We start from the raw sequence: 25797 nt of genomic DNA on the forward strand, positions 1-25797 counted from the left end.
GACGGAAGGTTCTCCAGCCCCCGTGCAGAGAGCCACCCTCTCGTGGGAGCAGAGGGGCTGGGGGCACAGGGGTCCATTTCCATGTTCAGCTCGGGGTGGGGTCAGGTGCGATTTTCTGTCACTAATGGTTTCTCTCCCGCTTTCCAGGGTGATCCTGGCGAAGATGGGAAACCTGTAAGTTGCCTCTTCTTTCAGAACCTGTGTTATCTGTGATGTTTGCATGAGTCCCCGGGCTCCCCCTCTCCCCCACCCAGTGACTGTTTTTAAGCTCGACAAACTGAAGAGATTTCAAAGTGAAGCCATTTTCAAAATGCAACTTTTGTTAAGAAAGTACAAGTCTAACGGTTGATAGAGAAATATAAAGTTTTGCGTGTGTATTGAGACGTTTAGGCTACCAGGAAACAAAGAAAAGGAAAGAAGTAAAAGGTAAAGCTTCCAGATTCTTAGAGGTGAGAGAGAAACAGCCTGAAGTTGGGGATGGGCGGTGGAGCGGGGACACAGCACGTAGAGAAGAAGAGAGACGCTCGCAGGAGAAACCACAGGCTTGTCAGCCGTCACGGTGGATAAGACAGCTTCTCTCTCAAGACAGTTTGGATTTTTAAAAATCAACAAATGCTATTCGTTGATAATAACAGAATAAAATGACACAAGAAGGTTCAAATAAAGATTTGGGAAACGACAGACCCACAGATGGTGACGGGAAGGCAGGGAGGGGGGCTCGCAGGACTGAGCGGAGACACAGCAGACGCCCGGGGGGACGTCAGCAAGGACGCGGGGACGTGTCATGTGGACTCAGCCTGTCCTTCATCGGCCTCTTTGCGCTTGAGGACAAAGCGTGGCTCAGTCGTTGCGGGGATCCTCTGCAGAGCGGGGTGCGTGTGTGCACGTGTGGAATCCAGGGTCCGGTGACTGGATCAGCCAGCGCCTGGGTTGGGGTGCGCTGGGGCCTCGAGTCGGACGCGCCCTGCCTGCGGACGCGCAAACACAGGGCCGTTTCGGCTGCGCGGCCTCCACCCACTCACCTGGGTAGCACTCACGGAGGCACTCCTTTCCTCAGTGCCCCCGCAGCACACGCGAGCACGCACACACGCGACGGGCAGGGTGCCACCCTCCGGCCTGGTGTCCCCGGGACGCCGAGGTCACCTCTGCGGGCCGCTGCTCCCTGGTGGCGGCCTCGCATCTCCGAGGTTGGCGGTGCACCCCTGCGGCCCCCATGACAGCCCCATCTGGTCCGTAGGCACAGAGCCGCGTGTCGGTGGTGGCTTGGCCGGTGATGGGCACAGGGCCTTCTCCTGACCGAACCTCCTGGCTTCTGTCTTCCAGGGGGACACCGGGCCACAGGGCTTCCCAGGAACCCCGGGAGACGTGGGCCCCAAGGGCGAGAAGGTGAGAGGTAACCGGCCGGGCGTGGGGCGGGCGCAACCCGAGGTGGGGCTGTGAACCCTGGTGTGACGGGGGTCTTCTGTTCCCAGGGGGATCCTGGGGTCGGGCCGAGGGGACCCCCAGGACCCCAAGGGCCTCCGGGGCCACCCGGACCCTCCTTCAGACGTGACAGGCTGGTGAGTCCTCCGTCTCCCACCCCGGTCCCAGCAAAGGGGCCTCTGGTTGTGCTCGGCTTCCGATGCCGCACTGCTCGGGTCCGGAACCGGCCTCCCCGGGGCGTGTGCAGTCCCCGGGCACTTGGCTCCTGCCCTGCCTCGGATGTTTTCATTCGGGGGTCGGGGGGCACGAGGTCACTGTGACAGTCCTGCACGGTTAGCACCAAGGGCCGGTGCTTGGGGGGGAGCTCGGGGCAGGGCTGCGGCCTCGCCGGCTGACCGCAGGTGGGCCGTCGGGGCTTCCGGTGACTCGGCCTCTCCCCTCAGACCTTCATCGACATGGAGGGGTCCGGGTTTGGTGGCGACCTGGAGAGCCTCCGCGTGAGTGACCCTTGGCCGGGGTGGCCGCTGCCCTGACGACCCCAAGCACCAGCGGAGCCCGCTGGGCGGCGACGAGGCCTGGCGGGGTGGGGGGGAGGGCAGTGGGCGTCCTTCGGCCAGTGCCGCATGCAGTGACGGTTCTGTTTTCCGTGTCCAGGGCCCTCGAGGCGTCCCCGGCCCCCCTGGGCCCCCTGGCGTCCCAGGCCTGCCCGGAGAGCCAGGCCGCTTCGGGATGAACAGCTCAGACGTCCCCGGACCCGCAGGCCTTCCCGGAGTGCCTGGGCGGGATGGGCCCCCCGGGCTTCCTGGGCCCCCAGTAAGGCCCGCCTCCCCTCACCTGCCCATGTCCGCATCCGGGTCGGGGGGACAGGGAGCGTGGGGCCTTCCCCCGTCCGGGTGAAAGCCCCCCTCACCACCTCCGTCCTCCCCACCCCTCAAATCCTTTCGGGGGGGCACCCGTCTTTGGGCCCCCCGGGGTGGGAGGGACCTGGGTGGGCAGCCCCGTGGTTCTGGCTGCCGAGCCGCCGGTGCCCACATGACAGCTGCTCGCCTCCCTGCCCTTGCAGAGGCCGTCTCGGGGGTGACTCGGGCGGGGTTGGCCCTGATGCCCGGAGGATGGGAGGCCGAGAGGGGCCCCCCTCCTGGCACTGGGGACACCGCACCGTGGCCTGGCAGGTGCCTGGAGGTGTCGCTGTTGAGATTGGGTCCCAGGAGCCAGGGGTGTACACCTGGTTTTCACCCAGCAATGTGCTCGGGATACAGAGTCCGTGGGCCATGCGGTTTCCTGCTGAAGGCGTGATGACCCTTTACTGAGTGTCCACGGCCGGTCACCAGCCCCAACCTCTGCACACGAGGCCACCCCCTCCCCGCGGGGCTGGCGGCCCTTCTCATCCTCCCTAGTTTGATTGGCGACTCAAATTAAACTAAAAAGGGGGAAGAAAGAAAGAAAAACCCGAACAGAGCTGTCCGACGCCCTTGACCGTTTACGTGGGCGGGTCTCCCGTGAGCCGTGGGACTCTGGGCCGTGTCCCGGGAGTGTTTCGGGTGCGGGGTGCGCAGATGGTCTCCTGCTAACCCAAATCATTCTCCATCTGGCATCACACTCTGCTCTTCTCTCCCCAGGGACCCCCAGGTCCTCCAGGGAAAGATGGGCAACCAGGACAGACCGGCCAGAAAGGCAGCCTTGTAAGTCACTCCCCCCGGCGTCCAGGGTGGACCTGACCTAGCGCCACGGCGTGTGGGTATTTGGGTGGTGCGGCCCCGGGTCAACAGAGGAGAAATGCCACAGGGCAGGGCGGTGACGGCTTTAATCCAACAGGGAGCCACCGTCTGGGGAACCCTGGGCTTCCCACGCTGGCTCAGAACTGGCTGCTGGGACTCCTGTAAAATTCCAGGACTTCACTACATAATGCTGTTTCTCCATGATGACAATTGGCCTAGTGGTTTTGAAGAATATCGACGCTTTACTTGATTTGGACATTTTATTTCTAGTTTCCATCTTGGTTGCATTGATAATGGAGAAACTTTCAAGGCTGGACAAACCTGTAACCGGGGCCCAAGGTTTCCGTGTGGTTTTTCGGGGATGGACCACGGGAGATGCCCACACAGTCGTCTGGAGATAACACTTCCCTGTGATCTCTCAGCGAGAACCTGGCTGTTTGGGGCTTAGCAGAGGAGGCCAGTTTTAAGGGAACCCGCTGCTCCAAGCTTGCTGCTTTGCAGCCGTTGAGCTAGAAGGACCCTCCTCCTGGTTCCGGGGAAGGCGGGGGGCGAGGGTTGCCGCTCAGCAGCGAGGTCAGCCCTGCCCCCTCCACGGCTGAGCCTCCCAGGAGCCTCCATCCCCACCTGAAACAGGGGTGACGGCGGGAACAGCCAGGGGTGCACCAGGGCCAAGAGGAGACACTTGGAGTTTTAGAGATAGTTGGTACAAGGGGAAGACTGGACCTCATGGGCTGGGATAAAGCAAGTGAGACTCTGTCCCTCTCTCTTGCTGCCTGCGCCCTGGTCCGATTGTGTAGTAACTGCTCTCTCCTCCCGCAGGGCGAGGCAGGCGCCCCAGGACCCAAGGTACAGACAAAGCCCCAGTGCCGCCGCTCTTCCTGGACGGAATGGGCCCGCCAGCCGAGGGGGTGGGGGTGAGGGCATGGCGGCCGAGAGATCGAGCCCCCAGGCACTGATCGTGAGGTCCGGCCAGGAACCGCCCTGGCAGCAGGCACCACGTTTGTCCTGCAAGACCGTTTCCACCCGAGTTCTGGTTTGGGGACGAAACGAGAGCAGATGTGCTCGGAAGCAGGCAGCCCTGGGGTCCCGGGGGCTGCAGCGGGGGAGTGGGCTGCTGGCGGTCGGGGTGCTGCTGGGGCCCCAGTGTGGTCCGAGTGGGTCCCTAGCACCGTCACACAGGCCTGGTCCTGGGGAGGCCACCCCAGCCCCTCCATGAGCCAAACCGGCAGCCTTCCCAGGAGAGAGGGCCCGTCACTGGGGAGGCCGCCGAGGGGGTGCAGCTCCAGACTCGTCCGCCGGGAAAACAGAGAGAAGGGGGAGAAGGGGGAGGGGAGAAGGGGGAGGGTGACATGGGAGAGAAGGGGGAGGACGACAGTGGGACTGGAGGGGCCTGGAGGGAGGGACGAGGGTCAGACTAGAGACTCAGGTGTGTAAACACGTGCACACACACAACCTGTGCGTGCACACACGGGCACGGGCTTCAGGGATAAACGGGGAAAGCTGGTGAGATTTACAGTGAGGGAAAAGGCTACAGCTGGGGGTGAAATTCAGCACAGGTGAGGCCAGACTCCACTTGTAGTTGGAGATCCTGGACACCAGAGCTAGATGCTCAGCTACCAAGGCCACTCAGACCTGAGAGAGGGCTCTCGAGCATCTTGACTGAGATGCCTGGGCCAGCCCCAGTCACAGACGCTCTCATGGTTCCCTCATCCCTGTGGCAATGGGGTCCTGGGCCCCCTGCCCCGCTTCCTCCAGCAGAGTCCTCCCCCCTCCTGGAAGGAGTGTCTTGGGCCCCCGCCTGGGGGTCTTGCTCGGTGGTTTCGTGTTAAGTGGATAAAGTCGGGTGAGGCCAGAAGGAAGAGGTGCTGTGGGGTTAGCGTAGCTCCTGGCTGGTTGTTCACCCCCTGGCTCTTCAGATGTAAAATGCTCGCGAGAAAACACAGGTGCACCGGCCATGCAGTGGCGCCTGGGGTTTAGGGACACCCCGAGGGCCGAGGTGATGACCTTCTCTCCCACCTGCGCAGGGAAGCAAGGGAGACCCCGGCCCCATCGGCACGCCTGGGGAGCACGGCCTGGCAGGACGCCCCGGACCAGCAGGACCCGCAGGACCACCAGGGCCCCCGGGCCCCCCCGGGCCCCCAGGCCCCGGGCTCGCTGCGGGGTTTGTGAGTACCCGCTGCCCCTGGCCCCCAGAAAGCGCGGCTCTGCGGCCCCAGGCGCCCTCGGGCACCCACACTGACCGGCGCAGCCCGGCAGCAGCCAGACAGGTGCCACCCCTGCCTGGGCTCCTCCCGGCTGGTGGCGGAGTCCCCACATGTGAGCGCTGAATGGGGGGCGTTGGCAGCCCCGCGTGTCTGCCTTGCTGTCCCCGTGACCCACCCAGCAGGGGCCCTGCAACCAGGGAACCCCACCCTCAGAATCCACCCGCTCGGGCGTCTGGGTCCCTGCCCAGCCTGGGGCAGGTCTCTTCCTGTGAGAAGACACACAGACCCTGGCGTCCCTGTGTGTTCTCCTCCAGGACGACATGGAAGGCTCCGGGGGCCCCTTCTGGTCGACAGCCCGAGGTGCCAGTGGGCCGCAGGTACTGCCCCAGAGCTGGGCTTGGTCGGCTTGGGGGCGGGGCCGCCTGGGGGGGTCCGGGGGAGCGTCCCTGGGACTGGCCTCCAGGGGGACCAGGAGCAGCCCTGCAGAGCCAGTGAGCCATCTGCCTCCGGGACACTGTCTACGTCACGGCCGCTGGGGAGAGAGTCCAGTCTCCAGTGTGGGGAATGCCGCTGGTGGTCGAGCTGAATGAGCACGGGGCAGGGTGGGCCCCAAAGACAGGTCTTCCTGGGAAGTACTAGCCCAGTTCTCTTTATGGCTCTAACTTTGGGGAAGTTACACAGTTTTGACCTGAGCAGAACTTTAGTTAAAGAAAAATGGGGACACTTTTCCTATGAAAAATGGATGGATTCCTATGAAATCCCACCTTGTTGTGCCATCGACATGTGCACTGGTCAGGGTTAGGTCCAGCTGGAGCTCCTGGCGTCCAGAGGTAACCGAGCTTACACCGGACGGACACACGAGGGGCCATCCCGGGGGCAGGATGGCTGGGACGGGCAGAGAGAGGGTTCCCTCCCCCAGGAGCCCGCGGGGCCGACACAGACCCCACTGGGGGTCCTTAGGGGACCTCGAACCAGTGTCCAGCTGGGCCCCTGGAGTCTCAGCCCAGCGAGAGGGTGGTGGGACGGGCCTCCTGTTCTGAGCACCACTGCTGAGGATTTTCACTCGGGCAGAAGCTAACTCTGGTGAAATAGAGCGGTTTTGCCCCTTTGAGTTAGCGCTTTTCCCTTTCTGCGTTGGGAAGGCTTAGTTTGGGGCAGTAGCAGTCAGCTGCCTTGGCATCAGGTGAGATCTGAGCCAAGGTGGCAGGGCGAGGTCGCAGGGCAGGGTCCCCTCCTCCAGGTCCAAGGACACAGCTCCAGTGCCGCTTGACCCCTGGAGGGGTCTGTGGGCTGTTCCGTGGCCTCAGGGTGATGGAGACCCTCGGGTGGGGTTAAACCCTCCTCCTCCCTGGGGAGGCCGAAAGGCAGCATCCCATCCGTTCAAATGCATTTGTTTCTAGTTAATAAAATGCAGGTTTCTTTGCGTTGGGGTGACTTGCTCATGCCCTCCCCGCGGCCGGTTTGTGTGCCATCTGTGGGACACCAGGTAGTGCCGAGGACAGGCCACGTCTGGTGGGGTTTCGGGCTGTGCGGGCCCCTGTTGACACGAACGCCGTTTTTTCCGTGTTTTATAAGAGGGGCTAGTTTTCTTGCGGGGAAAGGCTGTCCCCCGAGGGGCGGAAGCAGCACCGACCCGGCCCGCTTCCTTCTCTGCCCCCCAGGGACCGCCTGGCCCGCCTGGAGTCAAGGTCAGTGAGAGATTTGTTAGCCGGGGGGGGCGCCCGCCGCTCACCCCCTCCTGCCAGGAGCTACTGCTCAGTGGCCCCGAGTTCCTCGTGGGAAATTTGCAAATACAGAAAAGCCTAACGGGGAGACGGTCCCCAGAGCTCGGTTCAGGGGGTGGCGCCGTCCCATCTTTCTAACCCCGTGAGTCGAGATCTCTGGCCCCACACGTGCCAGGTGTGTGCTGACTTGGGGAGAGCGAGGGGCTCAGGGAAGGAGCCCCCAGCCCGGGGGACAGTGGCTGGCGCCCGGCAGGACCTGGGTGCTTCTCTCACCGCCCCTGGCCCCGCCTCCCTGCTTGGCCCTGCCCCCTCCCCGCCCCTGGGGGACAGCAGCTCCCACCCCTGGGGGGGGGGGGGCAGTGGCGAGGGCAGGAGCAGCCCCACCCTGCTCCTCGGGCACCCGTGCGTCCCGGGGGTGCAGGGACCCCCGCGCGCCAGCTGTGCCGCCCAGCCCCTTAGAGCGTCTGCTTTGATTTGCAAACCTTTGAGACAGTTGGAAAGATGGTTTTTTTAGAAGGACGTCCTTCTTAGCTTTCTTGAACTGTTCAAGGTGAAGTCACCTGAGTGCTCCTGCTTCTGCGGGAAACGGTGGCCTGGCCTCCAGAACAGTCCAGGCCGTGTGCGCTCAGCGCATGGGTGGGCACAGGGTCTGGGGCCCTCAGCTCTGAGCTGCGGGGTGTGGCGTGGGGACCACCTGGTTACCTGAGGAGGGGTGGGCGCTGCCTGGGGGCTGGGCCAGCGCTCGCAGCTCCACAGAACCCTTTGTCCACTTTAGGGGGATCCTGGAGTCATGGGGCCACCAGGGACCAAGGTAAGAACAGTACCTCGGGTTCAGGAACTCCACAGTCGTTAGCAGCCCTGGTCTGAGGTGCAGGGCGGGGTCCCCAGGCTGAGACCAGGAGCTTGGCTGGTCCTCATCGCCTGGGGCCTCAGTAAACAGGGGTGAGTCCATGCCAGGCCCGGCGTCCTTCTCCCACTGTCCCCGTCCCCCCCGGGTCCCCCAGGTTTTCCCATAGGACAGCTTTCCTCCCATGCCAGCTCCGCAGCGGAGTCCTCTGACCCCTGCCCCCTCCTCTGCCCCACGGCGCTCCCCAGGAGGCCGAGCAGGTTGGATCTCCCTCAACCTGGTCGACAGACCAGGTTGAATCGGGTGTGAGCTGGTGGCCAGCTCCGGGACACCGTGGCCCCCAGGTGCCGCGGCTGACGCACGTGCTCTCCTCATGTCCACTGCAGGGAGAGGTCGGAGCAGACGGAGCTCCTGGGGCCCCCGGCCTTCCGGGCAGGGAGGGTGCAGCCGGACTCCAGGTGAGTGGCCACGCGGGGCTGCTGCAGCTGACTCCCCCAAAGTCGCCACGCCTGGGTGAGAGCTGGCGCCCGGTGTGTATCTCAGGGTCCCCACAGGGCCCGGAGACCCCAGCTCCGTGGGACGTGAGTCAGCGGTCCAGGCTGCCTTAGGGGGCTTCCTGCGTGGCTGACCCCCCCACCCCCCAGGCCCCATTTGGTCAGTGCAGGGAAACTCCGCATCTTCACTCAGGGCCAGTCCCAGCGGCTTGGGGTCTCCAGGAAGCAGGGCTCGTGTGCTGTTTATGATGAACGATTTTCTTCCTGTCTCCACAGGGACCAAAAGGAGAAAAAGGGCCCCAGGGAGAGAAAGTGAGTTTGCAGGGGTTGGCGGGTGTCTGTGGACGGGTGGTAGGTGCACGGCAGGGCCGGGGGTGCTGCCCTCTGCCCCGGGCCCGCCCATGTGGCGCAGAGACTTGGGCGGGATCCGGGCTCAGAGCCTGCCCTGCCTGGGGTGGGGGCTTGTGGGCCACTGTGCTCAGCCCTCAGGCGTCTCCTCACACCCCGTGGGCACCGGAAGCCCCTCCAAGTCCGGGCTGGGCTGCAGTTCAACCCCCAGGGGAAACTCTCTTCCAGGGCGACCCAGGGAAGGACGGAGTGGGGCAGCCAGGCCTCCCGGGACCCCCCGGACCCCCAGGGCCTGTCGTCTACGTGTCGGAGCAGGATGTAAGAACCGTGCATGGGTGGACACATGCTCTGCCCAGGGCCCCCAGCCCTCCCCCCATAGGGTGACCTCCAGAGACCCCAGGGTTCCAGTCTGTTGGTTCCATGGGGCTTCTTGGCGTCGAAGCTGGCCCTTCCAGAGCTGCCCTTTGGTCGTGCTGTTTGCCCGCGTGTCACCCGCTCCAGCTGTGACAGGCCCCCTCCGGCCCCCATGTACAGCACCCAGGGGAGTGGGGGGCAGTGTCCCCCTGGTCCCAGGGTCCCGGGCCGGTTCTGTGGCGCGGGAGCGGACTCCCGGGGGTGCTTCATTTCTCGTCTCAGGGACCTTGAGACCAAAGCCAGGAAGATGCCTTTCACGTTGACCTCCTGGTGTTCTTGGTGGGTCTTGTGTGGGTAATGTCACGGGAGTTGAGTGTTCATGGTAAACGTGGTCCTTTTCCTTCCTCCTCCGGGACACTGGCTCTGCTGACTCACGGACAGAGGGCACTGGCGAGCGTGCTGGGCCCCGAGGTACGTGCGGCCCCGGGACGGGCTGGACGCCGTGCACCTCCCCGCGGCAGGTCCTGACCGTCGCTGTCTCTCTCTCCACAGGGCCGGGCGGGGCTCGCAGGCCTCCCCGTGAGTACCTCCCCAGCGGGCGCGGGGCCTCTGCTTCGCAGGCAGGGGGCCGGGTGGGCCCCCATGAGGCCGAGGAACCGGAGCCGGAGACCCCATCCGGACAGGGGTGTCGGGCGGGCGTCTACGGCGGGGTGGGGGGGTCACGGCCCTGAGGCAGGGGCCTTCTGGGCAGCGCTCTGTGTCTCCTGCAGGGACCAGCCGGGCCGAAGGGAGACCTGGGCTCCAGAGGCCAGCAGGGCCTCCCGGGACCCAAGGTGAGGGGCCGTCCAGGGTCACCGGGTGACCGCTCAGGGGGAGGGGGGCCATGCCCGGGAACCTGGGGCGGACTCCCCTCTGGTCTTTTCCCTGGACCTGCAGAGGCCCCGCTCACGGCTCTTGTGTCCTGGGCTGTCACGTCGGTGCCGAGGGGGGTTCACTGCAGGGCTGGGGGGATGCAAGGCCTGCTCTTGCCCGAGCCGGCCTCCCTTACCCGCCCCCCTGTTCCAGGGCGAGAAGGGTGAGCCGGGCATGGTCTTCAGCCCTGACGGCAGAGCGCTGACCTCCGCCCAGAAAGGAGCCAAGGTGAGGGGACGTCTGGGCCCAGCTTGCACCCTCTGTCCTGCCTGGCCGGGGCAGCGGGGCTTGGGGGCCGTGGAGACGGCACAGAGGGGTTTGTCCTCCTGAGAGGGGCCAGCTCCTGCCCGTGCGTGGGAGCCTCTGCTGATCGGGCTCTGGAAGCTTCCGCAGCCTGGGCCCCTTGCCCGTCCGTCTGTTCCTCTCCCACCACCCTGGTGGGAGGGTCCTCGGGGCCCCTCGGAGCCTGCACCTCAAATCAGCCTCAGCCTGGCTGGCCCCTCATTCTCCTCTGCCCGTCAGCGGAGCCCACACTGCAGAGGGGCCGGGGGCTCTTGGGGGCCCCGGCCTGGGCCTCGCCTGTGGGAGCTGCACCCCTGTGGTGCCCGACTGGCCCTTTGGGGGCACTGCCGCTGGGGGCAGGGATCCTGGCCTGCCTTCCTCAGGAGGGGGCCAAGCATGGCTGGGCTTGGGAATGGGCTCCACGGGGGCCTGTGCCCTGGGTCCCCTGCCCCCCAGCAGGGGACCCCCAGCCCTGGGGAGAGCTGGGTCTGGATCAGGAGGCTTTTGGGGACAGGCCCGCAGGGGGTCCCCAAAGGCCCCCAGGATTGTCGGGGGATAGACCGAGGGACCGCAGGGCAGAGAGAACTCCGCCGGCCCCACCGTGTGTCACAGCTGAGGTCGGGGCCCACAGACCCCTCCAGCCCGGGCACTGCGGGGCCGACCCCTGGGTCTCAGGGCCCCCAGGGTGGGCCCAGGGACACAAACCCCAGTCCAGAGCTTTCTCCCTGTTGCTGTTTCCTTCTCTTCCTGGGTGTTGTCAGTGCCTCGGGCGCCGCCAGGGGCATCCAGATGGACACAGGGACCCCTCGGCGGCTGCCCACTGGGGGGTGTGACCTACGGCCACCTAACGGTGCCTTCTGGTTTTCTGTTCAGGGTGAGCCTGGCTTCCGAGGACCCCCGGTGAGTAGACCCAGGCTTCCCCACAGCGCACATGCGCGTGCTGCGGAGGGCACCGTTGCCTGCCTGGCCGCTGGGCGGGCGTGGCAGCTGAGCTTCTATCCCAGCTGCGCCTCTAAATGCGGGGGCAGGTGTCGGGAGGGAGACCGCGGGGCGGGGGGCCGGTCACGGCTCACCTAAAACCTGGCTCCCCCCACAGGGTCCCTATGGGCGGCCTGGGCACAAGGGAGAGATTGGCTTCCCTGGACGTCCGGTGAGTGTCCGGGTCTCGTGCTGGGTGTGGACAGTAGCCCAGGCCCACGGGGACAATGGGCCCGGAGGGGAGTGGGCTGCAGTCTCTCTGCTGTCCTCCTCCTGGGGACCCCCCGCCAGAGCGTGACTCTCTCCAGCCCCGCTCGCGGGCAGCTTGGGCCGCAGAGGGACGGGCACCCCGAGGAGGCCCTGGGTGGGGACAGGCTGCCGGGCCAGCCCTCACAGCTGCCACCCACTGTGCTCTGCCCCAGGGGCGCCCCGGGATGAACGGACTGAAAGGGGAGAAGGGGGAGCCGGGAGATGCCAGCGTGGGATTCAGCGCGAGGGTGAGTGTCCTGCGGGGCGGGCGGGGGTAGGAGGCCTGGCCGCAGCGGCTCGGGTCCCAGAGCTCACCTGCGGGAGGCTTCTGAGCAGCCTCGTGGCCCTCGGACACGCAGACCCCCATGCACACAAACACACGTGTGCGCGCACACACGCACACACACGCGCCAAGGCCACCGGACAGTGCCCCGGCGTGGTTTTCTCAGAAGGGCCTGTAGGCCGCGTGGGCTCTGGGGTGGGCGCCTCTGGCCCGTGGGGCTCTTGCTCCGACCGCCTTCACGCTGCAGTTGCTGCCGCCTCGTGAGCCGAGGGTTCGGTAAAGTCCCCGGGTGAGGCCCTGTCGTCACCTCTACCTGAAACGGTGCCATCGAGATGCAGGACTCACCTCTGACCCCGCTGGGCACCCAGTGGGCCCGCCGGCTGCACCCAGTGCCTTTTCTCCTGGACCCCGTCCCACCTGGCCTGGCCGCGCGACGCGGGGTCCTGAGGGCAGTGGCTCAGGCTGCGGCTCTTCTGGTTTTTCCGTCACTGCGTGTCTTCATTCGGGCTCCCTCCTCCTTGCAGTGGTTTCATGAAAACTCAGAACACGAGGCGGCGTCTTGCAGAGTTCTGAGATGGAGGTGGACCGGGCCACTTCCGTCGAGGAGGACGGGGGGCTCTTGAATTCCCCCCGCGGTTCTGAGTTGTAGAGGCGGAGCGCCCGCCGCTGTGCGCGCGCCCCGGTCAGGGCGTCCAGCGCGTCCGGCTTCCTCGTGGGCCTGAGCTTGCACCTCTGTTCCGCTGCCAGCCTCTCTCCTTGGCCGCAGGGTCGGGGCGAAGGGGCCCTGGGGCCCGAGAGCAGGTGGCCGTGCGGTCCCGGGACCCTGTCCCCAGGCACTGTCATCACTCAGGCCAGCCCTTTGGTGAGCGAGCCGCTATTTTCAGAACGGCTCTTCTGACACTGCCTGAATCGGCCGTTTGTCCTTTTCCTGCGAGCGGGTGAACGAACGGAGCCGACCTTCACCCAGCTGGCAGTTAGTAACAACACGAGCCGTGTCCGAGGTCGTGTCCGGCCCAGACGCCACCCGCACGTCTCCCGTGGGAGGATTTGAGCAGGACTCCGGTCTGGGAACGGGAAGGGGGCAGCTCTGTCCTCAGGGAACCCACGACCACAGAGTAAACTGGACGCATTGTCCATCTGATGTTTTCTGACTTCACCGTGATTCTCAGAACTGCTCCTGCCCACATCTGCTGTTCTGGACAGTGTCGCTGGCCAGTGTTGACTGACCAGGCTTTCTCTTCCCCCACGCAGGGTCCGCCCGGCCCACCTGGGCCCCCAGGGCCCCCGGGCCTTCCCGGGACTCCTGTCTATGACAGCAACGTAAGTCACTGCGACACCTGCTGTTCCCACTGCGTCCCCACACTCTTCCCTGCACTGGCTTCCTTTCCCCTCCGCTGACCCGGGGAGGGCTGAACCCCAGGCAGGGCAGCCGGAGCCACGACCTCTGAGACCCTGGCGGGGGGGGTGGTGCTTCTGGGAAGGGTGTGGTGGTGGGACCCAGGCCCACCTGCCTTGTAGGCCGCACCTGGTGGGCCGCTGGTTAGAAGACAAGCCCCCAGGGGAAGTGAGGTTGGGGGATCTGGGCTTCTGAGCACGAGCCCTGGGGTCCTGGGGGGTGAACACCCCCTACCTCACAAGGCTCAGTGACATGAAGTGACCACCTGGGGCAGTCATGTCGTGACCGGGGCTCCCGACTCCAAATCCTGTGTCCTCTCCCTCCCCCTCCCTGCTTCTCTGTCTTGGGGGGCAGGGGTGCTTGGGGGTGTGGCCTCGCAGACCCTTGGGCAGGTGGTGGCCTCAATTTCCAGAGCGTCTCTCAACGGCCATCTTTGGCCTGTTCTTCGCAGGCGTTTGTGGAGTCTGGCCGCCCTGGACCCCCGGGATTGCCAGGTGAGGGTCCTGGGGCCTCGGGGAGGGCAGGTCACCCCTCCAGCCACAGCTCAGAGCAGGGTGTGGGCGGCCCTCACAGGGGTGCTGGATGATCCAGGCCCCCCGGTCCCAGTTGATCACGGCCCCCTTTGCTGGGCTGCTGGGTCCTCCCAGCACAGCCTTCCAGGCGGCCCAGCCGTGGATGGGAGTGGGCACCGAGCGGCCACCCACTGGCCGCCCAGTCCAGCTCCATCTCTCCGTCCAAGCCTGCTGTTTGTTCGAGCCCCTCCCTGCAGGAGTGGCGTGGCCTCTGGGAGCAGAGGCTGCAGCCCCTGGGGCGCGACCACCGGGCACTTCCGCCAGTCACGAGCTCTTACTCTGACTGTCCCCGGGTTCACACGCTGCCCCCTCCCTGGTCCAGGCCTGCAGAGCACAGAGTGCCCACCAGGGTTGAGCCATGCGTGGGCAGGAGGGCCTGTCCCAGGCGCCTTGTCACATGTTTAGTAACAGGCACTGGGGTCTCTGTCCCTCCAGGGAACCAGGGGCCTTCTGGACCGAAAGGTGACAAAGGAGAAGTGGGCCCACCCGGACCACCAGGTGAGAGTTCTCTGGGGGCCTTGGGCTGTGTGTGGTCGCCTGCCCACCCGGCTCCCGGAGGAAGGAAGCCCTCGGGGCTCAGGGGGCTCTGAAGGGACGCCTGGCTGGCCCCGCGGCCTCGGGGCAGGGCTGGGGGCTAAAAGGACAGGGGCCTGAGGTGGTGGCCAGGCAGGATGTCCCAGTCCCCCACTCGCTGAGGAGCAGGGCTGGGCCCCAGTGTGCACCTCCCAGGGGAGACCCAGCACCCCCAGCGCATCGCGGGGGCCTCGTCGGCCTGGATCGTCCAGGGGATGAACTCCCGGCACCTCGGATGTCCCCTGGGATGGCAGGAATCCCCTGCTGAATCCTGCTTCTGCAGCCGATGAAGCAGGAGAACAAGTGTGATGTCGGGCACAGGCCAGGCAGAAGCCAGGAGAGCTGGACCCCCGGGCACTGCCAGAGTCTGCGTAAGCTCGGGGTTCCCCTATGAGCTGCCAGAAGCAGAAGCAAACCCTCCCCTTGAGGAAGGTGAGCTCATTGAGGGCCTGGGATTCCCAAGCGGGCAAGCGACCAGCCAGCACTACAGGAGTTTCCAGGCTTGGCCTTGACCGTGACGGTGATGCCCCGACGTGGAGAAGAGGAGACGGCAGCACAGAGCGGGAGCCCACGGGCAAGAGTCGGGTGTAGTTCTGGGACTGAAAACCCGCAGCCCCTGGACGTGAGGATTCTGTGCGACTTCAGGCAGACGGGACACAGCCGAGGAGGGGAGGGGTCAGCCCGGAGTCCGGGCGACGCGCTGGGCAGTCGGACACGCCGAGGGAGGTCAGACGCGTGCGGGTGAGGACACGCGGCTGGGGCTGGGGCAGAAGAGCATTTGAAGGCGTCACGGCCGAGCTTCCAAACCAGGGAAAGGTTCAAGGAGCCCTTCACACGAAGGGTCAACACGAGCCACAAGCTGATTCCTCACGGGGTTGAGAGGAGCCAGAGGCCATAAAGGGTCCCAAAGGTCGGAAGAAGGTAACTGCTCACCTAGAATTCTGCAGCCGGTAAAGATGTCGTCTTCTACAGGAAGAGGAAGTGGGCAGCGAGGCCTCTCAGGACACCATCCTCAGTGGGGACGCGAGGGCCGCTGGGGAGAAGGAAGCGGTGCTGATGACACGGGGACGGAGGAGGAGCAGCAGGGGGGCGGTGAGACCACGCGTCCCCGCTCGGCCCCGCCGCAGAGAGGTCGCATCCCCGAGACCCCAGCCTGGCCCCGAGGAGGCCGAAACCCCGTTACATCAGACCCAAGTGAAGGACGCACCTGTCACCTCAGGGACCAGCCGAGAACAGGAGGGGACGTGCCCCTGATAACCGAGCAGGAAGGAAGAACAGCGTAGGAAAAACCCGACCGAAGATGGCAGGAAAGGAGAGAAGAGGAACTCAGAACAGGTGGAGGAGCGGGAAACGGGGTGAAGATTGATTAAACTCAGATCCGTTGGCGCGTATGTTCAGTGAGCGGGTCCACTCTCCTGTTTAAAGACAAGCATCGTCAATGGGACAGAACCAGAGCCGTGCTGCTTACGAGAGACACCCCCAAGTGTAAGGACATGAGAGCTGAGGGGGAAGGGGTGGTAGTCTGGTGAGAAGGGAGCCGTGTGTGTGTGTGCTCATGAGAAATCAGACAAGTGTATTTTAAAGCAGGAAATACTGCCAAAATTTTTTTTAAACTCCATAATGATAAAGGGGTAAACCCGCCAGGAAAGTACAGCGATTCTAAATTTCTACGCCAGTAACAACATAGCCTCAAGATACGAAAAGCAAAAATTGACAGAAATAAAAGGAAAAACACACAAGTCACTCAGTACAGGGGGAAATCTGTAAGCGAGGGAAGCAGCAGACAAAAGACCGGGTCAGTTGGGAGGTGGAAGATATGAACGGCAGGTGACAACCTGGCGCCCAGTCCCAGCACCAACATGGCAGGCCACAGGCTCACGCCGGGCACACAGCAAGTCCCTCAGGCCTGTGTGCCCTCGAGGGAGCATCGAAGACACAACCGGGACGGGCCCACCGAGCAGGGCGCCTGCAGGGAGGAGAGGCCACAGTGGGAACTGGAAACCCTGGAGCTGAAGGACAAGGCTGTGTCTGAGGGGCAAAGGTGCAGCCAGGGCCGGGGTTGGGATTCTCGGCCCTCACTCCGTGGCCCACGGTGGCAGTGGGGTCACCCCGCTCTGAGGAAGGACCCAGGACAGGAGCTCCGGGCCGTGAACATGAGCCGGGTGGCCCTGGGCAGGCGTGGGTTTCCCGGAGCAGCCCTGGTGGAGCCCAGATCAGGGGCTCCCCCAGCCCCCTGGGCCCATGGTTCACTCAGCAGGCATCACTTCACCCTGGGGGTCTGGCCCCCACCTTTATCAGGTTTCCAGGGGAAAGGCCACGGGAGAAGGGTAAGCCAAGGTCGCTTTCCCACCCAGAAGGAGCAAGGGTCTTGTCAGCTCCTTGTCTACAAGGTCACAGCCTTAAGTAGCCTGCGCTTCAAGCATCCAGCTCAGGAGGTTAGAAAACAAATAGATTTAACTCCCAGAAAGCAGATGGGAGATGCAGTGAATGGAAAAAAAAAAATGTACAAAACAGGAAGCATCAAGAAAGCAAAGAAGTCAGATGTTAGTTCTTTGAAAAGACTAATAATACTCCCCTCGAGGGACTGATGAAGGAAAGAGACAGCAAGAGACATTGAAGATGGCACCCCCGTGCTCTGGAAAGAGCGGGCACCCTCTCTCCGCCATCCGCAGTGGCGGGTCGGGGCCATGGGGGGTGGCCGGTCATTGCTGCCGGCGCGGGGCCCAGCCAGGGTGCGGGGCAGGGAAGAGAAACAAACGCAGGGTATGACTCTGGAAGAAACAAACCTGCTGTTTTCACAGAGGACACGTTTGTGAATGTCAACAACCCAAAGGGATGTGCAGATAAACCGTCAGAATTAATGAGTAAATTTACCAAAGTCACAGGGGCAGTTCACAAAAATCGATGGCCAGTCATAGACTAAATGAAATCTTTAAAAGGCACCGTTTAGAAAAAGATCAGGTTGGTTGCCAGAGGTGGGATGCAGGGTGGGGGGTGAAGGGGGTCGAAGGTACCAACGTCCAGTTACAGGACACAGCACCCAGGGGCACGCAGCTGTAGCCGACACCTCTGCCCAGTGTCCTTGAAGGTGCAAAGCGAGAACAGCTCTTGTCACGAGGGAAAACCATGTTTTTTCCTGTGTGTGTGTCTCTGCGAGGTGGTAGCTGTTAACTAAACGTCCTATGGTGTGCAGTTCGCAGCAGACGTTAAGTCGGTCGTTTAGCGGTCCCACTTGACCGTCTGCAGCGCTGTGTGTCAGTGATAAAAACTGAAGGGAAAAAGGCACCATGAACAAAAACACAAAAAAATATCAAGTGATTGGGAATAAGTGTAACAAAACATGCAGGGGATCTCTTCACAGAAATACAGAAATTAGAGAAAGAGGGGACTTAGGTAAATTCGGGGGCGGGGGGACAGGTGGACCAGGCAGGAAGACAGTGTCTCACTGAGGACCTCCCAAACTCTCCCCCCCGTAGGGCAGTTCCCGTTCGACCTCCTGCACCTGGGCGCTGAGATGAAGGTGGGTGACCCCAGGTCATCACGCTGCCCCCCACACGGGGCCCCAGAGGGCACCCGGGACGCGCACCCCTGGCTCCGTTTTTCGGGAATTCGGTTGACGCAATGGGAAGCTGGGAGGCCGAGCCCCTTCCTGTCGGGCTGGCCAGGCCTGGGCCGCAGAAGCTTCACCGTGGGCCTCTGGGGGTCGGCGCCCGCCCCTCCCCACACGGCACCGGGAACGGGGCTGTCCCGACAAGCTTTTCCATCCACAGGGTGAGAAAGGTGACCAAGGGGCCGCCGGGCAGAAAGGAGAAAGGGGCGAGCCCGGGGGCGGCGGGTTCTTCAGCTCCAGCATGCCTGGCCCCCCCGGCCCGCCAGGCTACCCTGGGATTCCGGTGAGTCTGACCCCAGCCGCCTGTGGGTACCACACACAGGCCCAGGCCCATCCTGTGCCAGAGCTCGCGTCCCCGGGGTCCCTGGGGCCAGGAGCCAAGGGCAGGTCCATCCTGCGGGCTGGGCCCCGAGCGTCCGCCTCCCGGCTCCTTGCCCGAGCGCAGGGCACCCACGTGGGGAGCCTGGTGGGTCCATAGTGGCTGCCCTCCCGGATTGGGCACCTGACCTGGGGGCTCCTCCATTCTCCTGCTGGCGCTGTTCTCCACCAAACCCCCTCAGGGAGACCCTCTGTCCTGAAAGCGTCTGGGGGACCGTGGGCCCCAGCTTCCGTCCGGGAGTGGAGGAGGGGTGGGGGCCCTTGAGGCTGCACCTCTGTGGGCGGCTGTCCTCGTCTACGTCCCAGGGTCCCATCCCAGTGGGGGGCACATGGGGTGGGAAGGCTGGGTTTCCCAGGCCCCGCGTGGGCAGTGTGGGGACGGGGGCTTGGGGGCCACGCTCCCTGCAGGGGGTCGTGGCCCGTGCTCCCTGCAGGGGCTTGTGGCAGATGCAGCCAGGACCTTCAAGCTTGCTCGTCCCCAGCCTGGGGACATAGGTGACAGCGCCCTGTGTTTTGCCTTCCACGCTAGGGGCCCAAGGGAGAGAGCATCCAGGGCCAGCCTGGCCCTCCTGGACCTCAGGGACCCCCTGGCATCGGCTACGAGGGACACCAGGGGCCTCCTGGGCCCCCCGGACCTCCGGGGCCCCCGGGACCCCCATCCTTTCCTGGCCCTTACAGGCAGAGTAAGTCGGGTGGAGAGTGGGCCCTGGGCTCCAGCCTCGTCCAGGAAGGGCCACTGTTCCCACCTCTGGCTTCTCTCTTGTAGCTATCAGTGTTCCTGGCCCCCCAGGCCCACCTGGGCCCCCAGGACCGCCCGGATCCATGGGCACCTCCTCAGGGGTAAGCACTGCCCTGTTCCTGACCTGTCGGACCCTCACTGCCCGGCTGCCCTTCCCTTTGGAGGCGTGTGGGTGGGTATACCAGTGCCAAGAGCCCTGAGACGAGGTTTCCAAAGCAGAAGTGGGGGACCCAGGTGTGGCTGGGGTCTGAGATGGGCAGGGGAGGAGGACGAAGGAGGGGCGTTGAGAAGGTCCCTGAGGGCGGGTCTGCTGTGCAGAGGCTGCAGTGGCCCAGGCACTTGGGGGCTGAGGTCTCCCCGTGGCGCTCATGGGGCCAGCCTGGCAAGGAGGCGGCCACGTAGGTCTTCAGACTGTTGCAGCCCCCAACCCTCCCCATGAGCCCAGAGGTCTCCTGTGCGCAGGGGACCCCATTGGGCTGGGCTTCCAGCAGGTGAGGGTCTGGGCCACGTACCAGACCCTGCTGGACCAGGTGCCCGAAGTGCCAGAGGGCTGGCTCGTCTATGTGGCCGACAGGGAGGAGCTGTACGTCCGGGTCCGGAACGGGTTCCGGAAGGTTCTGGTGAGTTCTGGACAGGGTGATCCCTGCACGTGGTGGGGCGCCTTCCCGCTTTGCTCTTGGGGCGAAGGGTACAGAGAAGGCGGGAGGCGGAGGACCTGCGTTGCAGGGGGCCCCGGCGCCTGGCGAGCGGCAAGGACCAGCCGGGCGGGGCCCGCGGGCATGTGGCCAGCGGTTCTCCATCCTCACCCGCTTCCCTCCACTTCTCTCTTTATTAGAAGCTGTTCTATGGCAGTTTTAGGTTCACAGAGAAGTGACTCTCAGTTTTTAAACTAACAGATGTGCTTATTGTGTGCCGGGCACCGGGTGGGGGGCACTGGGACGCAGCCGTGCCGGCCTTCACTGGTGTGGGGGGCGGCCAGGGCGAGTGGTGCTGGCTGGGTCGGAGGTCCCGGGGTGACCCCCTGTTTTCTTCCAGCTGGAGGCCCGCACGCCCCTCCCCCGCGGGACGGTAAGGAGCGTCCCTTCTTCCCACGACTATCTCGGGGGACCGGTGGGCAGGGGTGCAGCCTGGGTGGGGCCCCCCTGCCGGGGAGGGGGTGTACAGACCGCGCTCATCACCCTCCCCAGGCGAGGGGCTCCTTTGAGTCCTTGTCTGTCTGCCCTCGTCCAGAGGGCTGGGCACGGGGACAGACCCTTCAGGGTGTGGGGGGAGGAGGAAGGAGGGGGGCAGGCGGGAGGGGGCCCAGGATATTCCAGTCTCCCTAAGTAGGGGTCGCGTCCCCCAGGCGGTGCTCCTCTGAATAGAAGTCCCGCCTCTCAGACGGCTCAAGAGCAGGGCTCCGTGCTAGGTCTCGGGTGTCCGGGTTCAGCGTGGGCTGGTCTGCCCCGCCGCCAGGCTCGGGGGGTCCTTCTCTCTCGCAGCACCTAGTCCTGGGCGCTGTTCTAGGCGCGGGCACAGCTGTGCCTGAAGCAGGCAAAGCCCCCGCCCCGCGGAGGCGACATCATGGTGGGGAGATGGGCAGTAAGGGCAGTAGGTGACTAGGCAATAGCATATAATTATATAAATATAAACATTTCAGCTAGATACATGAATTCATTCTATAACTTAATGATTGCATTAGACGTTACTACCAGGTCATAGGTACCAGGTAACAGGTATACAGGTAACGGGTGTCCGAAGGTGCTGGGTGCTGTGGGAAAGGGACGGAAATGGGAAGTGGGTGGGGCACAGGGGCTGGCATTTGGAGGTCGAGGTCACCGCCGGAGGTAGGAACTGGGCAGAGGTTTAAGGGGCTGCTGGTACCACGGCTGCAGCAGGGGGAGGTCAGGGGGAGGTGGTCGGCCCAAGGGTGCCCAGGGCCACGGGGAGGAGCTGGCTCCTGAGGGTGATGGACCCGGGGGCTTGAGCAGAGGGCCACCCAGCCCGACTGAGGTGTCACCGGGCCGGCTCTGGCCTGACACGCCGGGCGCCCCGGGGTCCAGCTCGCCACCTCCAGTCCAGCGTCGCCGGCCCAAGAGCACAGCCGGGTGCAGACAAAGGGCGTGCAGGGTCGGGCAGCGGGACCCGCAGGTGCAGGAGGCCCAGCCCCACGGCGCTGTCTGCCTCTCCGCCTGCAGGACAACGAGGTGGCTGCTTTGCAGCCCCCCGTGGTGCAGCTGCACGAGGGCAACCCGTACCCCCGCCGGGAGCCCCCGCCCCCCACAGTGCGGTCCTGGCGGGCTGACGACATCCTGGCCGGCCCCCCGCGCTTGACACACGCCCAGCCCTACCCCAGGGCCCCGCACCCCGGCTCCTATGCGCACCTCCGGCCGGCAACCCCCACGGCCTCACCCGCCCACACTCACCACGACTTCCAGCCGGTGGTGAGTGACCACCCCGGGCAGCGCTGGGGGTGGAGAGTCCGGAGCCCAGAGCAGCCGGGGAGGGTGCTGGTGCTGGGTCTGGGACCCGCCCTCCCCATCCCCTCCCCTCCCCCACATCCCCATCCCCTCCCCCCATCCCCTCCCCCACCCCCTCCCCCCGCCGCTGCCCTGGGGTCCACCCCGCTCGCATCCCGGAGACCCACCGGGGTCGGGGGGCGGGCCGCGGAGACCCGGGCCGTCGGGGCTGACACGCGGCTCCACCCGCAGCTCCACCTGGTGGCGCTCAACAGCCCGCAGTCGGGGGGCCTTCGCGGCATCCGCGGCGCCGACTTCCAGTGCTTCCAGCAGGCGCGCGCTGCGGGGCTGGCGGGCACCTTCCGCGCCTTCCTCTCCTCGCGGCTGCAGGACCTCTACAGCATCGTGCGCCGCGCAGACCGCGCCGCCCTGCCCATCGTCAACCTCAGAGTGCGTGCACGCCCCAACCTGGGCCGGGCCTGGGCGTCTGGTGGGCGCTGGGCGGGTCTCGCCCCTGAGGACCACCGGGCACCCCATGGAGCCCCCACGTGGCCCCCGACCACCGCCCCCGCCTGCCAGGCGCGCTGGTGCGTCACCAGCTTCCAGAGGTGGCCTGGTCCCCTCACCACTCGGGTGTCAGCCCAGGGCTGGGCGTCCCTGCCCCGGTGCTCTTCACGGGGATGTGTTCCCGCGGCCCCTTCCGTGAACGGAGCCACGTGCTTTCTGGATGGCGCCGAGCGCCGGTGTTCCTCGGGACCAAAGGCGGTGGACTCACTCTGGCCCCGGGTCCAGGGCTGGGGGCGGGTGCCCTGCGTTCCTGGGAGAGGGCGGGAGGCCTGGGGCCAGCCCACCTTTGGGCGGGCGTGGGTGTTGCTGAGACCCCTGGGCCGCTCGGCCCTCTGGCACGAGGTGACCAGAGACGGGGTGACCCCGCTTCCCCCCGCAGGATGAGGTGCTGTCTCCCAGCTGGGAGGCCTTGTTCTCGGGCTCCGAGGGCCAGCTGAAGCCCGGTGCCCGCATCTTCTCTTTCGACGGCAGAGACGTCCTACAGCACCCCGCCTGGTAGGTCCGCTGTGTGGGCGCAGCAGCTCGGGGCCTCTCTGGATCCAAGAGCCCTGAGCAAAGGGGCGGCGCTCCCGGCTCTGAGCCTCCAGGCTGACCCAATCCTGGAACACGCTCGCGGCTTAAAACCCCCCAAATCCAGAAGCACAGGAGGAAGAGTAGAGAGCGTCGTTTGCGGTGTTACCTGAAACACCCTCACCTGGCCTGCTTCCCTGGGCAAGTGCCCCCAACTTCCTGCTGGGGAGACAGGCTCCAGCCCCCTCTGTCTGTCACATAAACATCACAGCAAATTACTTCTGTAAATTCCTCAACCTGGAGTCTCTGGGTCGGAGAACACGCGTGTCTACCTGACACGCTGGCACAAGTCGCTAGCTTGCCCTCAGGTCGGCTTCACGCCCGTCATGCCCCTGCTTGCAGGTGTGAGGCCCTGTTCCCCACCGCTCTGGGGCTCAGGGTCTTGGACGAGCCCATGTCCCTGCCTTCACCGAGGAGCACCACCCAGGGCCGTGTGGGAGCCTCGGGCGGGGCTGTGGGCTCCACCGGCCCAGGGGCTGGTCCGAGGCCAGAACCCCAGGCCTGTGCCTCATTCCCAGCGAGGAGGCCGCACCGAGATGGCCCTTACGAAGCATGGGCACTCGAAGCCAGGTCCACCCAGGCCCCGAAGGGTCAGCCCTCGAGGTCACCGGGCGCTGCTGGCCAGGCTGTGCCCCCAAAAGCAGCAGCAGGACGGGGTGTGATCTGGGAGGCCGAGCGCCCAGGACAAGGTTGGCCTGACTCCCGGCCACCCGAGTCCCTGCCCTCCCAGCGGCCCCCGCATCCCGCCAAACCTCCGCCTTTGGGAGATGCCCCGTCCTGCCTGGGGTGGCTTCCAGTGTGGGGCGGGGGTGGCCGCCGGTGAGACTGACGGCCGGTGCCTCTTGCAGGCCCCAGAAGAGCTTGTGGCATGGCTCGGACCCCAGTGGGCGCCGGCTGACGGAGAGCTACTGCGAGACGTGGCGGACTGAGGCCAGGGCGGCCACGGGCCAGGCCTCCTCGCTGCTGGCGGGTCGGCTGCTGGAGCAGAAAGCGGCGGGCTGCTACAACGCCTTTATCGTCCTCTGCATTGAGAACAGCTTCATGACCTCCTCCTCCAAGTAGGGCCTCTGCTGGCTCCATGGACAGATGGACGCACGGACAGAGGGCCGGAGAAGAGCCAGGCAGCGGGCAGGGGAGCGGACGCACCCCCGGCCCGGGCAGGGAGCCTCTGCTGGCTCCCAGGGTGGTGACCTGGCTGGGACACTTTCCCGTACGGTTCACGTTTCATGTAATCCTCCAGAAATAAAAGAAGCCAAAGAGTGTATTTTTTAAAAAGTTTAAGACAGCCTGGTGCCCAGACTCTTCCTCCCTCCCACCTCTCCCCCAGAGCCTCGGTGCCTGTGCTGCCCTCTTGGCCCGAATCAGACCAGGGGGTGGACCCGGCCCGTTTAGGCAAGAGGCCGACTTGGAACCTTCTGCCTGGGGAGGCCTCCCGGGTGCTGAATGGGGCCCCCAACCGCCCGGGCATATACTGGTGGCTCCATTTCCTGCCCAGAAAGCCTTGTGGCGCCAACGCCAGGCCTGTCTGCAGGGCAGCCGCGAGGAGGCGCTGGGGCCTCCCTCCTGCCCTCTCTCCAGCTGGCCGGCCCTCTCTTGGGCCACGTGCGGTGCCAGGGGAGACCACCTTCTCTCAGCCTCTGGCAGCAACTCCCCTGGCTGCAAGGTTCCAAGCTCAAACCCCCCGCACACCCCTGGGGTTCCTGGTGCTGCTGCTGTGTGCAGCCAGCCCCGCCACGTGGGCCCATCTGCGCTCCTCTGTCCCACGCTGGCTTCCCGTGTCCCCTGAGGTCCCACCGGCACAGAGCCTGGCCCAGCCCGGACTACTGGGAGAGCTTTCAGGGGTCCATAAACCAGCACCGGGTCCCTGGGCCCAGACCTCACACCAGGCGCTCCTTCCCTGACTCCAATGCCTGACCAGCTCTGCCCAGCAGCATGTGTGGGGACCCAACTGGGCCCAAACCCAGGCTGCCTCAAGTCCTGGGTCAGACCTGCCTCCTGCTGAGCTTGGCACCAAGGCGCCGGGTTCACCTTTGCAGGACACAGAGACAGAAGCCCTCGGAGGCAAAAGGCCACACGTGCCCCCCGCCAGGACAGAGCCCACAGGCTGCCCAGCCGAGCCCCGGGACGGGCGAGGCTGCATGGAGGGGTTGGGCCGGCCCAGGACAGGACTGGGCCGTGCCCACAGGCGGGCCACGTGTGCTTGGACCCCGCTCACCACTGTCTGTAGCAGCACGTCTCGGGGAAAACCCACGTCACTACCCTCCTTGTGGGAGGAGTGAAGGGGACATTTTGGGGTGCGTGCGGGCATCTCCAGGGGAGCGGGCGGGGTGGCCCAGAGCCCAGCTGCCCCAGGGTCTGCTGTCCAGGCAGTGTGACTGTAAACCAGAGGGGCTGGTCCTGTGAACCGTGTCTGTGGTTCCCAAACAGGCGCCAAATAAAAATGACCATTTACACTGACACTTGGTTTGCAAGCAGCTTTCACTGTCTTTTGAGTCCTCAGGAACCTCTGTCCTGGACGGCCCCGCTGGCCAATCCTGCTAAAGGAGCACAGGTGTGCACAGGTATACGCAGATGTATACGGATACACACAGGTGTGCACAGGTATACACAGGTGTGCACAGGTATACACAGGTGTGCAGATGTACACGGATGCACATGAATACACATGGGTTCCCAGAGGCATGGTTGTCCTTCAGTACCCGTGGGGGATTGGTTCCAGGACCCCCTCAGATACCAAACCTGCGGATGTTGAGGACCCTTATATAAAATGGTGTAAATGCTTGCACATAACCCATGCACATCCTCCTGTATGCTTTAATTTATCTCAGGTTACTTCTCATACCTAATACAAGAAAAACGCTACATAAATAGTTGTAAATACAATGTAAATTCCATGTAAATAGTGGCTGGCACATGGCCAATTCAAGTTTTGCTTTTTGAAACTTTCTGGAATTTAAAAAAATATATTTTCAATCCACAGTTGGTTGAATCCTCAGATGTGGAATGCTCGGATATGAAGGGCCACCATGGGTGTGCACTGGTGTACATGGATATACACACGTGTGCATATACACATCTGTGCATGGGTGTACATGGATAAACACAGAGGCACACATGTGAGTGATATACATGGGTGTGA

The 25797-nt window shown here is 64.5% G+C and overlaps 1 protein-coding gene across 4 annotated transcripts in view; it reads left to right on the plus strand.

Moving 5' to 3' along the window:
• COL18A1 (collagen type XVIII alpha 1 chain) overlaps positions 1-23939 on the plus strand; it is a 92457-nt gene extending 68518 nt beyond the window's left edge. The window contains exons 9-42 of one of the 4 annotated variants that reach the window (XM_068547209.1): positions 148-174; positions 1324-1386; positions 1473-1559; positions 1866-1919; positions 2077-2235; positions 3042-3104; positions 3960-3986; positions 5165-5305; positions 5659-5721; positions 7006-7032; positions 7844-7879; positions 8302-8373; positions 8686-8721; positions 8986-9075; positions 9553-9582; positions 9664-9690; positions 9882-9944; positions 10177-10251; positions 11179-11205; positions 11402-11455; positions 11706-11780; positions 13067-13135; positions 13663-13705; positions 14219-14281; positions 17833-17876; positions 18127-18249; positions 18874-19027; positions 19111-19184; positions 19572-19703; positions 20119-20151; positions 21261-21506; positions 21774-21971; positions 22468-22583; positions 23507-23939. In XM_068547209.1, the coding sequence (XP_068403310.1) occupies positions 148-174; positions 1324-1386; positions 1473-1559; positions 1866-1919; positions 2077-2235; positions 3042-3104; positions 3960-3986; positions 5165-5305; positions 5659-5721; positions 7006-7032; positions 7844-7879; positions 8302-8373; positions 8686-8721; positions 8986-9075; positions 9553-9582; positions 9664-9690; positions 9882-9944; positions 10177-10251; positions 11179-11205; positions 11402-11455; positions 11706-11780; positions 13067-13135; positions 13663-13705; positions 14219-14281; positions 17833-17876; positions 18127-18249; positions 18874-19027; positions 19111-19184; positions 19572-19703; positions 20119-20151; positions 21261-21506; positions 21774-21971; positions 22468-22583; positions 23507-23720 (2805 nt within the window). In that variant the 3' untranslated portion in view covers positions 23721-23939. The remainder of the gene's footprint in view (positions 1-147; positions 175-1323; positions 1387-1472; positions 1560-1865; positions 1920-2076; positions 2236-3041; positions 3105-3959; positions 3987-5164; positions 5306-5658; positions 5722-7005; positions 7033-7843; positions 7880-8301; positions 8374-8685; positions 8722-8985; positions 9076-9552; positions 9583-9663; positions 9691-9881; positions 9945-10176; positions 10252-11178; positions 11206-11401; positions 11456-11705; positions 11781-13066; positions 13136-13662; positions 13706-14218; positions 14282-17832; positions 17877-18126; positions 18250-18873; positions 19028-19110; positions 19185-19571; positions 19704-20118; positions 20152-21260; positions 21507-21773; positions 21972-22467; positions 22584-23506) is intronic. The other 3 variants (XM_068547211.1, XM_068547212.1, XM_068547213.1) reach the window with 3 other exon arrangements.
• Positions 23940-25797: the final 1858 nt, after the last annotated feature.

Source organism: Eschrichtius robustus, chromosome 6 (assembly GCF_028021215.1).
Source record: "Eschrichtius robustus isolate mEscRob2 chromosome 6, mEscRob2.pri, whole genome shotgun sequence".
Taxonomy (NCBI): Eukaryota; Metazoa; Chordata; class Mammalia; order Artiodactyla; family Eschrichtiidae; genus Eschrichtius; species Eschrichtius robustus.